At 43.9% G+C, this 15,089-nt stretch overlaps 1 protein-coding gene across 5 annotated transcripts in view; it reads left to right on the top strand.

Annotated features, from left to right (window-relative positions):
- Positions 1-15,089, top strand: part of LOC146788808 (SLAIN motif-containing protein-like) — a 418,592-nt gene that overhangs the window by 380,881 nt on the left and 22,622 nt on the right. For all 5 annotated transcript variants that reach the window (XM_085630383.1, XM_085630385.1, XM_085630381.1 and 2 more), the window contains 2 exons: positions 4,211-4,348; positions 5,019-5,340. In XM_085630383.1, the coding sequence (XP_085486509.1) occupies positions 4,211-4,348; positions 5,019-5,340 (460 nt within the window). The remainder of the gene's footprint in view (positions 1-4,210; positions 4,349-5,018; positions 5,341-15,089) is intronic.

Genomic DNA, 15,089 nt, shown 5'->3' with positions numbered 1-15,089 from the left:
TGCATCTCACCTCCAGTCTCCTTACTCCCATGGAGAAATCAGGCCTCCAAATCCCAAAGAACTCAACCTAGCGATCTGGCTCCTGAACTCCTAGAGTTTGGGTTTTTACAATTACCACCAGACTGTATGAATATCCTAAGAGGCTAGAAAGCCTACTACTAAGGCATGTTATGCAGCAAAATGGAAATGGTTTGTTATCTATTGGAACAATATCAATCCTCTTGATGCTTCTGTGCAGAACATCATTTGTTATCTGTTACATTTACAGCAATCTGGCCTAGCCTACACATCCATTCGCTTACATCTGGCAGCTGTAGCTGCATACCTAGAAAACATTCAACACTTATCTCTATTCAGACTACCAGTGATTAAAACCTTTATGGAAGGATTAAAAAGAATGATCCCACCAACCGTCCCACCTGCACCAGTATGGAACTTAAACATAGTCCTTCCAAGGCTAATGGGTCCAACATTTGAACCAATGCACAGGCGGCAATTATAATTCCTCTCATGGAAGGTTGCTTTTCTCATCGCAATAACTTCAGTAAGGAGCGTTGGTGAACTCCAGGCATTAACTATACAAGAGCCCTTCTTTCAGCTACACAAAGACAGAGTAGTTCTTCGAACCAATCCTAAATTTCTTCCTAACATAGTTTCTGCCTTTCATATCGATCAATCAGTTGTTACCTCTGTTTTTTCCTCAAACTGATTCTGTAGCAGAAAGAGCTCTACACACACTTGATGTTAGAAGAGCCCTGCTATATTATGTGGAAAGAAACAAACAATTTCGTAAAACAAGGCAGGTTTTTGTTGCTTTTTCGCCACCACACAAAGCCAATTCCATATCGAAATCGGGCATTGCAAGGTGGATCGTGAAATGTATTCAGACATGTTGTGTGAAAGCAAAAAGAACTTTGCTAATACCCCCTAGAGCGCATTCCACTCGCAAGATAGGGGCTACTATGGCCTTCTTGGGTAATATTCTCCTAGCTGACATCTGTAAGGCAGCAACATGGTCTACACCACACACATTCACCAAGCATTATTGTGTAGATGTGTTAGCGAGGCAACAAGCTAATGTAGGCCAGGCAGTACTTAAAACACTGTTTGAAACAACTGCAACGACTACAGGTTAGCCACCGCTCTGGTAGTATACTGCTATATAGTCTATGCAAAGCATCTGATCTAGAGCTCACATGCCTCAAACGGATAATGTTACGCGCCCAGTAAGCGTTTGTTGTTGTCAACGTAGAGCTGTAGATTCACAAGCGCCCACCTGCCTCCCAGTATACCTGTAGCCGTTGCAGTTCTCACTATACATACATACGCATGGACCTCTCTATTCTCCACTTACTAACTCCATTCTCACCCTCTGCGGGAAAACGAATGGAGTCGACCAGGCGCACTATCACCGAAAGGAGAAGTCACCTTACCTTGTGACTGGAAAGACTTCTTCGAAGAAAAACAACTTGCAAACATCCGGACCCAATACTAGATGGTAAGAGTACGCAAAGCATGTGAATCTACAGCTCTACATGCCAAGAACAGATGTGTACTGGATAAGTAACATTATCCTTCATCTCACATTTCAATACTCATGGTTCTTAGGGATTCCACACCTAATTGTTGCTTATGATGAGCTCCAGCACACTGAAGTGTTTCAAGGAATCCGCTGCTAGTGAAGATGAAGATCCAGAGGCGAACTGCTGGTTTCCTTTTTGCTGATGTGGAGTCTGGGCAGACTTGGTGTGTTCTTGAAGTGGTTACCACTGTGCAGTAGTCGGTGGTTGTCTGGTAGTTTCTCTCTCACCCACCCCACCTCCCCTCTAGCCTATTGCTTCTGGCTGTTCACAACAACGTGTTGATGTGGACTGAATTGTGGGCAGATAAACATCTAATACAAGGCTCAGAACCTCAGTCACCAACTGAGACTTCCTCGGCAGTCTGTTGGCTTCCTTACTTTTTCACCTTTTTAAGATGCAAGCATGTTCTCAACCGCCAACTCTTAATAGGCTCCCACCTTGGTGCATGACTTATGCCAGGATCAACAAAAAGGGTGTTAATGAGAGATTTGTTTGTCAACTAGGCGTCAACTATTTCACCTCTCGTTTGTTCTCTGCATTTCCACATTTCCTGGCAGAAGTCAGAGCACCAAAGAAGAGACGTGCATTAAAACATGAAGTATGTTCATTTCTTTATATTTTTTTATTTCATCATATCACCAAAAAGCTTCTGCAAAGCAAAGAAAACTGCATCGTCTAACGGTCCGCCCTCTGGTCACTGCACTCGCCCTGGTCCATTCCACCTGAACCCTCACCTTTGTTAGTGAGTCAGTGTAATCATAGGGACGAATAGCCAACACCCAGTGATAGAGACCAAGTCAAAAAGGGAGACCATATCGATAGGTCAGGGCTCTTTATTCTCTGCTCGGGCCACAAATCCTGACTGCAGCCCTTACCCAATCTTCTGCTGTCGGGGGCGAAGGGTCCCTCCATTTCAAACAGATTTCCCTCCTAGCAATAAGGATTAGATAAAACAGCAACTTTCTATGAGGCCGCCTCAACAGCAAAGTTTGTGCTCCATCGTCTCCCAGGTGAATAAGAGTAGTATTTAATTTAATCTCATGATCGAAAATCCCTTTAAGTGCTAGTCCTACACCGTCCCAAAAATTCTTCAAGCACGGACAGACAGCAAAGATGTAAACATCATTGGCTCCTATACAGCCGCACTTCACACACTTGGGGGGAGGTTGAGGTGCAAACTTAGATATTTCATGTGGAGTCCAGTAAAGATGGTTAATAGTAAAAGATTGGTTTCGCTTCAGGTTAGCAGGTTTAACAGTTGAGTATGGAGTCTTCAGTGAGCTGTCCCAAACTGACTCAATGCCCTCCTCTGGGAGAATTCCTCTCCATACCGCATAAGGGGGCAATAACTTTCTCTCCGCTGCCGCTAAAAATTCCTCATACCACCTTGCCACTTCCTTGTTCTTGAGTCTGATGTCTTGGAGAGACAGCTCTAATTTGTAGTCACCCCCAATCTCCTTTTTTGACACTGCAAACTAGGAGGATAGTTGGATAAACTTAAATCTGAACAGTCCATTGCTTCCCAGGGGTGAACTCCTTCCGATGATAGCAGGTCCAACCAAGTTGTCACCCCCGCCCTTCTGAGTGGAAAACTAAGGGCATCCTTTAAACATTCTGGTGTTCCGGGAGAATCGCAGACTGGGACAAAATCTGAATAATATCCAATACCCCACCTCCTCCTGACTCTATACCAAAGGTCCAAGGCAGCTCTCAATACCTTTAGCTGAACCTTCTTAAAGAACTTAGGAGCACCAAATGTATATAGAAAGCCCTCTACACTCCAAAGACTTACCATTTCCCCAGCAGAAGGTTTCTCCACCTACTTAATTATACGTTCAATCTCTTTAGAGACCCATAACAAATTCAGATGTGAAATTTTCTCTATCACTTACTATTGTGATACCTAGATATCTGAATTTGGGACTTACTTCCCTCTCCCAATCAGTGATATTCCAACACATAACCTCGGTTTTGGCAGTGTTGACTAAATAGCCGGCGGGAGAGCCAAATTTCACCAGTAATTGTTTTGCTTTCAGAACAGAAATCAAAGGATCTGCCGTGTATATTAATAGTTCGTCGGCATAAAGCACGACGTTGCAGCTATAAGCCGAGCAGCTAAATGGAACCACTTAGGGACCCGGTCTCAGCTGTTACCATTAAGGAAAATCCTGGCCGAAGCTCCCGCATAGATCGCCTTAATATAGGGCCGAACCCCAATGAGCTCAAAACCTCCAAGAGATAGATCCCCCCCCCCCCCCCCATTATAATGGGGGCCATAACTTCCATTAGATTCCATTCTAGGTTGGATAATTGAGAGGAATCATCAATGTTGGGTCCATAAAAAACCACACAGACTATTTATATTACTCTCCTCCCCCCCCCCCCCCCCCCCTGTCTGTTCACAGACAGTGTGGAACAAATTGAAGGCCTTTTTCCACCAGAAAAGATAGTAATACAGCTGCAGCCGACCATGTGCTTGTGTCTCCACATTGGTTGCTCCTTTAAGTGCAGAACGTCATCATATATTCGAATTGACCCACAGGCACATAGCTTAAGAGACATTTTCTGCCTCTGTAGTTTTTTGTGTGCATACAGGTAACCTAACCTTTGCTGTGCTTTCTTCGCAGAAGAGTTGCGGCATAGTTTACCAAACTTATCGAGGACAAGCCTACGTTCCCTTGATGCTGTGCGAAACAGCCGAAGTCTGGAGTCTGACCTACAGGTGCCAAACAGTCGGTTAACAAGGATGCACCAGCCAGCAACAGGTGACTATTAGTGACAACAAAACCCCTGTCTAACTTCAACGGCTGTGTCTAGGAAAATATGGCCTATATTTGCTAGTGGGTGAGGGACCTGTAATGCCTTGGGATTTACCTGATGTCAAGTGCCTCGTATGAAGCTGTGGTCTTTTTTTATCACTGGAATACAGAACCGTAGTCCTGATTTATTGGAAATGTTTGGCCTTTGTGCCATTTGATAACTGATCTGTTGCACGATCTGTAGTTTATCGAAGGCATTTATGCAAATATGAGAGGAGCCTCCGATTTGTAGTTGATGAAGTGATGAAAACCACTGAAGGACATCTGCTGTCGGTGCTTTTATATAAATGAATTTCATTGTGGTTTTTGGAAGTGTTACAGGAGGATATTTCAAACGAATCAAAGGTGAGATAGCTCATTGTGGAAGGAGATGTTACATCGTTTTGAATTGGAGGACAGTGAAATAGAAATTTACCAGGGAATTTTGAGACAAATTTAGATAAAACATATGCAGTGAAATCACTGAAACAAGAGCTGAAATGACTTCTTTTTATTATGGGGCTAGAGGGAGACTATTTTAAAGTGAGATGACCATACTAGTGCAGGTAGAATATGTTGACAAAAGTATTTTCTGAAAATCCGAGGTTGCGTCAGTGCGTTGTGTTTTTTATTCTAGGCATCCCTCCCAACAAGCTGCGATATCCCGCCACGGCAGTCCAGCCCCATCTGATGCCCCGACAGCCCATGAAGGCGCCGTCCAGCACAAGTGCTCTCTTGAGCACCAGGCAGCCACTGAAATCTTCTGGTTATGGCAGTCCGGCCGGCACAGTCAGGAAAGTGCAAGCGCCACCCAGTCTAAATCCCAGTTTATCCAGCAGTACTCCACCCAGAGCAACTGGGGCCGCAGCTGGGGCTAAAGGTTCCCCTTTGAGAACTCGAACATTGGCTGGCGTAGGTGCACCGACACCCAAGAGCAGGGTCTCTCAGCCCTCCAAAAGGTAAGCATTGCTTGGCAGGTGTTAATGAAGGAAAGGAACTGGTGCTGCTATAGAGGGACGTTGATGTTCAGTTGAGAAGACTCGCTGCATTCCAGTCTAGTGTGGGTGAGAGGTATGCGGTGTGTTGGAGATTTCTTTTGTTGGTTAATGTATAGTTTTATACTATTCTCACTCGTAATCGGTTTTAAAAGCCCAAACTCCAGATAATCACGGTTATCCACCCTGATATTTACCTGGGACTCCTGGGAGAACACAGCATGAAATTGCCAGTGTTGCACATGCTGTGTAAATAACTTGTCGCGGATTAGGATCTCCTAGGACAATACCTCACTAGCATGGAATAACCAGTCTTCACACGCTGTGTACAACACTAGTCCAGGGACTGCATCTCCTGGGACAAATCTTTTACTGCATGGACTCGCTTGTGCTTCACATGTTGTGTACAACACTTGTGTAGGGCACGGATCTCCTGGGTGAATGCTTTGTCAGCTACAGAGATCCTGTGCTTTAGATGCTGTGTACAACACCTGTCAAGGCAGAGCGAGGATGTTTAACCAGCGAGGGATCGAGTGTGCTTTAGATGTTGTGTACAACACTTGTGTAGGGCACGGATCTCCTGGGTGAATGCTTTGTCAGCTACAGAGATCCTGTGCTTTAGATGCTGTGTACAACACCTGTCAAGGCCAAGCGAGGATGTTTAACCAGCGAGGGATCGAGTGTGCTTTAGATGTTGTGTACAACACTTGTGTAGGGCACGGATCTCCTGGGTGAATGCTTTGTCAGCTACAGAGATCCTGTGCTTCACGTACTGTGTACAACACTTGTCAAGGACAACAACAAATGTTACTGATTTAGATCTCATCCGAGATCATCAATGTTTACAATTATAAATAATTACAATTAAAAAGAGAAGATAAAAGGCCTTACGGTTGCAGTGCAGACATTAACAATCAATACATTGGTAAAGCTGATTTTAAAATTGTGTACAAATTATAACCAACAAATTCATCGGGGTTACTTTGCCTGGGCAATCAATTAATCGGTTTTGAATATTTTATATTTAAATCACAGAAGTTTTAAAAATCCGTTTCTAGCTTCCTTCACCGTCGCATTAGGACAAACCGAAAGAACAGGCATAATGTCTTGAGTCCCACCTTTGCACAGACTAGACATTCCAGTCTTCTCCCCTTTTTCAGACTGGTATTTTTTAAAGTTACTTAAGGGTATGATGCTTAATATAAACATAAGTAAAACGCTTTAAATATCCTTGATTCTACTTAAAAGATATACTGTCAGAGTGAGACTGATCTATTTCTAATAGTGAACAGTGAGTGATGCCACTAGTGTAGCTTGTTCTGGAAGCAGCATTTTATAAAAACACTAAGTTGTGCTGGTGTCCACATCTGCAGGTGTTCGATGGTACACTGGAATTGTGGTAGTGCAACCTTAAGATTATAGTTTATTACTTTCCCATCAAAGGTGGCTGCCTTAGGAAGCCTCTTACGGTCCCGTCCAGTGCATGTAATTGTCGGCCCATTCAGTTATGTTCACGAAGGATGCAGAATAGACACTTGCGTAAGGCGGAAGAAGCTGCTGGCTGTTCGATGAAGACTTTACGAGTGCGAGCTACAGGTCTTTTGAAATCCCGAACTCCACTCTGCGGCAGCTGTATGAAAACTGCACCACAGAGGGACCGAATCCACGGAATCCTCATGTAGCACCCATTATGATGGATGCAACCTCATGCCCAAATAACTGGTGCACAACAAGTCCAGAAATCCAACCAGTTCTACATCTTCGTAAAGGTGAGATGACTCCCATATACTGATCGGATCAGACATGGCTACCTGATGAAGGCTTAACGCCGAAACACGCGTAGGATACGATTTTTGTTCAACCATGGCAAATATGAATGCTCTTTCTCACTAAGACTGTGTTCAGACTTCGACCGTGACAACCTATCCTAAACAAAGTACAGGATACGCCATATCAAGAAAGTCTCAAGACCCAAATGAATTCTATGAATCCGAGGTCTTTACAGAAAATATGAAATGAAAGATTATTATTGGATGATGTATGTTTTGCCTTAAACAACATCTATATACAATTTTTGTATGATATCTGTGACGAGATAGGCACTGGATGAATAAGGGAGTATATCTGAGTACTTACACTAGGGATTATAGACCGATCATGTGGTTCAAAATGAATTCAGCAAACATTTTTTTCTGTATATGGATATAATGAAGTCATATTAATTTTTAACCCCCCAAAAAAGGATAAATGAACAGAAATATTGTAGTATTACTAAATATATTTTTGATAATGAACAGTATCTGGGTGTCTACATATTGATAATGAAAGTTTGAAGGTCCACTTTAAAATGTATTTCCTACATTTTTTTGCACACATACTAAAGAGGATAAGCGCAATGCTTGAACATGAATTGCTTGACTTAAAGATAATCTTCTGGGGGAGCTTCACTGCAAATACATTTACTTATGGGAATATATTGTAGGGCATAAGATAAAGTGGGGGTCTCTTTGGCCGATAAATATCCAAAAGGGTTTTGAAATGTCTTCTACCGGTGGAACTGTAAAAAATATTTAAATCACCTGTGTATACGTTATTGCCTTAGAACCTATGTGCTAAAGATGTTTAAAACACAATCTGAGCTCTAGCATGTATACTACTTTACTCTCCAGTGGTAAGTAAATAGGAGTAAAAGGATGGCATGTTGACAACGATGAGAAACCACATTTGAGAACACTCCTAGCGAGGCTTCTTTTTCAAAAACACTTTTGAGTTTCCAGTACGGCAAACAGAGTGAAAATATTCAGCGGCGTCATGCAAAATATATATTCCAGCAGTAGTCGAGGCAGCGGGCCACACTTGAAACAAGTCAGCATCACCATATATAGCAGCTAGTAGTTTTTTCTCAGCACTGAGCCTGTTGCCAAGCCGACTCACCAAAATAATAGAGCAGCTGATCTTAAAACAGCATTCAGATTTAGGTATTGGAGGCCCGTCTTGCTCCTAAGAAAGTTTTAATACTTCAAACAGATTCTACGGCGAGGGACCTCAGATCACTCCTCTCTCTAAGACGCATCATACCCTACAGTACATAGACACCCGTGGAACATCACCATTTTCAACAGTGCTATACACCACATTGAGGCAATAGCGCAGACCAGAACACAACCAGGTCTCGTACTCTGACCGGGCCCATATTCAATCCCATAGTATGCCCATTTAAACCATCTAGGCTGCCACTCTAGTCCCAAATCCAGGAGCTGTGTCTGTCCCTCTGCTTGGCATTGCACTGAAAAGGAGCTGCAGTTTCTGCCAGTTCATAAACCGGCCAGAGAAGTCCCCACAGCTTCTGAACTGGTGCATCAGGAATAGTCCTACATGACCCACCAGTATCCTCTACAGAGACACACGCGAGCGGAGCTACACACTCCTTTACATGGACGCATCGTGCCCCTCCGTGTTACTGCCGCAGCTCCAAGGTCAGACAGACATCACTGATGGAGAGCACCCTTGGCAGGTGTATCTGTCTCCTGTCGATCCCTCCGAGACCACACCTCCAGTTTGAACCCTTGTCTTTAGTAAAGTATGAAGTAGATTAATCCAGCGAATACAAATAGGGTCAAAGTTCTACCATTCCAATACACTAGTTCGAAATCACCAGCCACCAATACTGCATCATTCTCCTCGCCGCTGTCGGGCCGACAGATTAAAGACCGCTTAATGTGCATCACCTTCTAAGATGAAGCATTGCGCACATACTTGGGACAAACAGACATATGAGGGTGTAATATCTATGGGATGATCTCTAGCAATTCAGATACAAAAGCTTTCCTCAGGGTTGTTGCATCGATGTGAACCACTGAGATGGTCCATTTCATCAACAATCTGTGTGATCCTTGTCCAGCTTAGAACCCCCTCGATCGAAGCTTCTTTCACTGGGTCCTGTAGCACTTCCGTATATATGGCAAGTACCTTTTTCACAAATAGTTCCAGGTTATCAGGGTTGCACGTCACTGCCGGGGGCCTTCCCTCCCTTGTCATCTCTCATTGAACAGGAGCTCCTGTGTCCTCTTAGAGGTTTGACTCCCCTAGGTATTGACCAAGTCCACCAATAGCCATTGCTACCGGATTCATAGCGAGATGGCCCATTTACAGCCTACACACTTCATAACCACCACCATAAGCGAACATCTCACCTTTTTACGCTTCTTCTACATGCAGAATATAATGTGGGGGTTCAGTGTTTCAGAAGACGGGCAAGAATTTTGTCCACATTGTCACCTTCCATACCCAGCCTCCAGCTATAGGAAGTGTAAGTGAATGCACGCAGCCTGTCGCTCCTAAGTTGCACCTATCAGCATGCTCACTAATGCGTTCTAGTGCTTGAGGCACAGCCATCTCAGTTGTTTCTAGGCACTGCAGGGATCATTACATTTGGGCTACAATACCAGAAGTTCTACCGTGTGATATTCAAGTTCTATCTAAGCAGAACCCTTGTACCATCATCTTTGTACCTTACTGTACAAGGCTTGCAACACTGCCTTTTCCCAGCTGATCAAAAGTAGGGCTGTTTAGGCGAAATGTAGCATCTTTTAACATCTACATCCTGAAACGCTGAGCATGAACTGTGACAATTTCACCTCAATCCGAGCAGCAGAGGACGGTGGGCTGAGAGTGCATTGCCTGAATACTCTCTGCTCTTAGTACAAAATTCCCTGCTCAGAAAGAAATAGTAAAGTACTGTGTGAACCATGAGGCTAGAGAAGTGAAAAAAGATTGTGTCTGCAGGGTGTCGTGTCCTTCAAACATCTATTTTGCCCAGGTGGTGCAGTACCCCTTCTAAAGAATGGTTCCTGTGGGTGCCTCCTGATTGCAAAGGGGTCGTTCACGTGGTTGTAATTGCCTACGAATACCATGGGCACCTTAAGGCACATCCATAACATCAGGACTCTATACATTCAGTAAACAAATGTCCTGTCCATCTAACATTTTGCCTAGAAACACTTATCTATCATTTCCGTGTCTAATGCAGGGGTCTCCAGTAAGTCAATCGCCAGCTACCAGTCCCTCCCAGACACCTTTAGAGTAGCTCACAGCCTTGAGTACATTTTAGATAAGCGCAGGGTCATATTTTTCTTTAGAATTAAGGGAAGGCTGTGCTTATTTTACATTATCAGCGGGCTGCAGATAGCTGGGCTTGATAAAGGGCAGTTCTCCGTTAGATGTATGACCCAGGCTGGGGCACAGAGGTGAAGAACTGAAGCACTGAGGTACTCTTAATCAAAAGTCCTTGTCGACTCAATATTGGAGTCGAGAACAAAATGATGTTTCTTAATGTTTCTAAATGGGAGAAAATTAAAATGAAGTTACCTTAATGATTAAGTTAACTCTTCGTTTTAATTTCCTCCCATTTCAGAGTGTTGTATTTAAAAACAGCAGGCCTGCTGCTACCAGGGGACACAGTGCCATGTGTATAATTCAAAAATACAGAACATTGTTGCAGAACATTTTTCTGCAACTTTAAATTCATCCCGTTTTAAAAAAATGGCGGTATGTTTGTGTTATACATGTAGCTGTGTCACATATGGCGAGGTATGTCCTGTTCCCCAAGTACATATGGCACTCATACACCATAGACAAATATCCCATTCATACGATCACATGTTCATACATGCCCAAAGATCACACTCTCACTGACACACATGGCAGCCCTGTCATAGTGCACCTAGTCAAAGTATTTTGTTCAAACCATAGTATCTGGCTGTATGGACATTAGTCTTAACGTTACTGAAGCTGGGCGAGTTGTTTAGCCTCCAGTAGCTCACAATGATTTTCACTGATCAGAAGTAGCTCTCACTACAGAAAAGCTTAGAGATCCCTGGTCTAATGAATTTGCATGGCAGAAAGTGAACATAGTGCGCCATCCAAAATCCCACACCCTGAGAATGTGACTAGTATTTGAAGCAAAACTGCCCTGTTTCCTGCAAGAAGCCTACTCAAGCAGAGTTTATATATAGGTTTGCTGGAAATCGGTTTAATCCGCTCGCACTGAGAACCCTACTGATGCTCCAGTCAGCGGACAGTTTTAACGGAGCCACTGATGTTTTTCACATGCCTGCAGTTTGCAACTTGGACACTTGATGGCGCAAAATAACTGCACATGCAAATAATTAATCTTTCAGCAAAGTTTTTACTTTTAATCCACGAAGAGAAAGCGCAAATGTAACTGTTTTGTAAATCCAGGAATACATTGTTCTATTAACCAGGTGTACCCAGTCCTTGTGAATGTCGGTTTGGAAGCGGTCTTTACTCTCATTCATTTCATTTTCCACTACAGTTAAAAAGACAACAGGTGGCAGTCAGCAGATTTAGGAAAAGGTTTGATTGGAACATGAATATGGAGTCCTGAATTGGTTACGAGATTTTTTTAACCTGCTCCCCCAGTTTCAACAGCTCTTAGGACTGCTTTCAGGAAATCAGATTAGACTGTTGTACAGTGTGTTTTTCCGCAGGAACAACCCATCCGAAGGGCTCTAGGCGGGTCTCATTCGAGGCATCCTGCTCTCGCAGTTCTGTAGGGAATGGTCATCACCTCCACCCTTCTTGGTGGAGGGGAAAGAGGATGGTTGGACTCACGGTCTCACTGTTGGCGAGACAGAGCTTGGCAGGCACAGGCAACAGACTCCAGGACTGGCCTTGTGAGGCTACATTTTCCGTTTGGTTTTGTTAAAAACGGAGATTGCAATTGGTTCAACCAAACATATACTGAGTTCAATTTGGCAGACTGGATATATATGAGAAAACCGAAAAATTCTAGAAACTGCTACCTCTTTTATGAGGATATTTTCTTTCAATTGATATTTGAGAAATTTTTTATTTAAAAATAGTTCTCCAGGATTTCCACATGTACAGAGATATGCCACAGTCCTGGATATCCGAGGGAAACCCAGACCAGAGAATCTGTATTTCGCGCTCTTGCCTGCGGTTGTAAATTGCATAGCTTGAACAGACTGCCCCAGGTAAGAGAAGCATCCTACAAGGAGACGGTCACCCATAGACAAATGTGGGACAGAAGGTGTAAAGCACAATTCATCCATCGCTGGTGACGTGTTCTACCCTGGATACCCTTGGCATTGACAGGTGTTGTACCACTGCATGTGAAGCACAGAAGACCTCTTGGCTGTGAAGCTTCCTTCCAAGAGATCCATGCCCTTGATATGTATTCTACGCAGCGAGTAAACACAGGCTATCAGTTGCTGGTGAAACTTTCTCCTAGAAGATCCTGTACACAAAGCACAAGCGATCCCTCACAGGTGAAGCATTCTTCCAGGATATCCGCGCCATTGAGAAGTGTTGGACATACAGACTATCCATAGCTGGTGAAGCATAACAAAGGCGCTCTCCACAAGTACGACATTTGACATTTGAAGTACAGGTATGCCTCGCTGGTGAAGAATTCGCCCAGGAGACTCATGCCCATGGCATGTGTTGTACCCAGCATGTAAAGCACAGGTGATCACTCACTAAAGAAGCATTTTCTCACAAGATACTCATCGTTGACATTGTCCTTTTAATTGGAAGTTGGGTGGAATGCCCCCGGACATTGTAAAAACATATACATACTTGGGAAGGGTTGTTGGAAAGTGGGTTATTAGTAGTGGTAAATATATATCTCCCACTGGCAATAAGGGAACTGACCGTCTAGGGCTCAGGATAAGTCTCAGAAAATGATTCCCATGCTCAACCCTGGGTAGCTTGGCTGCGAGCAGGCAGGCTTAACTTCAGAGTCTGGTATGTGAAGCATTTAGAAACACCAATTCAGTAAATAATTGACGCAAAACACACAATAAAAATCCAACACCAGTGTATAAAAATAGGAATTATTTTTATCTTTAAACTGACACCAAATCCACTGTAGGGAACCAGAGAGATTAATTTTTAAAGATTAAACACTGTTCGAGGCATGTGTGCTGTAGATGCACATGCATTGCATACTCCTGCCTTCTAGTGTTGGGTCCGGATGTTTGCAAGATGTTTTTCTTCTAAGAAGTCTTTCCTAGTCACAAGGTAAGGTGACTCCTCCTTTTGGTGATAGTGCGCATGGGCATCGACTCCATTGTTAGATTGTTTTTTCCCGCCATCAGGTTCAGACTTCTATTGCTGCGCTCTGGTTCGAAGCTGTTCTTCGGGTTTCCCTCGACATGCAATCTTCTCTACCTTGACGGTATTGTTTCTGTTCGCGTTCCCAATTCTCCGCGTATCATTTCGACATAGGAATCGACCTTCTATCGAAAAGTTTCGTGGGCGGCCTCCGAGGCCTAACTGCACACGGTTAGCTCTCCGTCGATGGCTTGGACTCCGCTTCTGTCCTCTGTGTCACGCGATGTATCCGCACACCGATTCCCTATATTCATCAAGGGACAGTTGCCATTAGATTCTTTAGTAGTCTGTTATGCTCGCAAGTGAGCAAACTCTCAAACATCAGGGGATGCTCCTCCGCCAGATAAAGAATCCAAATTAATTGATGCTTCTGGCAAACGCAAAGCTGATCAAGCTGCGAATTAATGGCGCATTGCAAATACGCAAGGCCTTTTAGCCAGGTATGAAAGGCACGCTGCGACGAAATGGAGTAGTTGCTCCAATATCTTCCAAATGAGCATAACGCTAAAGCACAGGATTTAGTGAATGAAGGGAAGCTCATTTCTAATTCCTCTATACGATGTGCTCTAGATGCTGCAGACACCGCAGGTGGAGAGGTTAACACCAGCATCCTGCTAAGAAGACATGCTTGGTAAAAGATTTCAGGGTTTAAACCTGAGGTCTAACAATCAATCCTTAACACACCCTTCAATAAGGAACACCTATTTGGTCCTAAGGTAGACCAGGAGTTAAAAAAAATGAAAAAGGACATTGAAGTATCTAAATCTATGGGAGCACTCCAGACTACGTCCAGCAGAGGCTCCTTTCGCCGCTCCTTTTTCAGAGGAGGGTTGAAAACCACAGATCAGAATGCCTCAACTTACAAAGGTAACAACCAGTCCTCTCCCTCCAGAGGTTTCTTTCGAGGAGGTTATAAGGCCAACAACTTCAAGGGTAGGGGCAAGGGCAACACACCCCGTACCTCCTCTTCCCCCAGCAAACAGTGACTTGCCCACATTTCCCCCCGATCACACCACACCTGTCGGGTGGCAGACTTCAGCAATTCCTCCCCATTTGGCAGTTTATAACATCGGACAAACGGGTGATTTGGAATTATCCAACATGGTTATTGCCAGGAGCGTATCTGCAATCCCCCAACCATTCCGCCTCGATCTCACAAGCTGTCTCCAGAACACATACACTTGCTAAAACAAGAGGTCCAGTCCCTCTTACTAAAAGGAGCAATAGAGCTAGTTCCAATATAGTACCATGGCTCAGGGGTTTACTCTGTACTTTCTAATCCCCAAAAAGGACAGGTCCATCAGACCTATTCTGGATCTCAGAGAGCTAAACCATTACCTACTGTCAGAGCACTTTCACATGGTTACACTTCAACAGGTACTCCCGCTTTTGCAGAGAGCAGATTTAAAAGGCGCATATTTTCACGTTCAGTTCATCCGGCTCATCGCAAATACCTCAGATTTGTGATAGCAGGCAAGCATCACCAATTCAAGGTGCTTCCCTTCGGAGTGACTACAGCACCCAGAGTAGTTACCAAATGCCTAGCAGTAGTAGCA

The sequence above is a fragment of the Triturus cristatus genome, chromosome 10, assembly GCF_964204655.1.
Source record: "Triturus cristatus chromosome 10, aTriCri1.1, whole genome shotgun sequence".
Taxonomy (NCBI): Eukaryota; Metazoa; Chordata; class Amphibia; order Caudata; family Salamandridae; genus Triturus; species Triturus cristatus.
The sequence above is the reverse complement of the archived record's forward strand: the minus strand, read 5'-3'. Positions and strand labels throughout refer to the sequence as shown.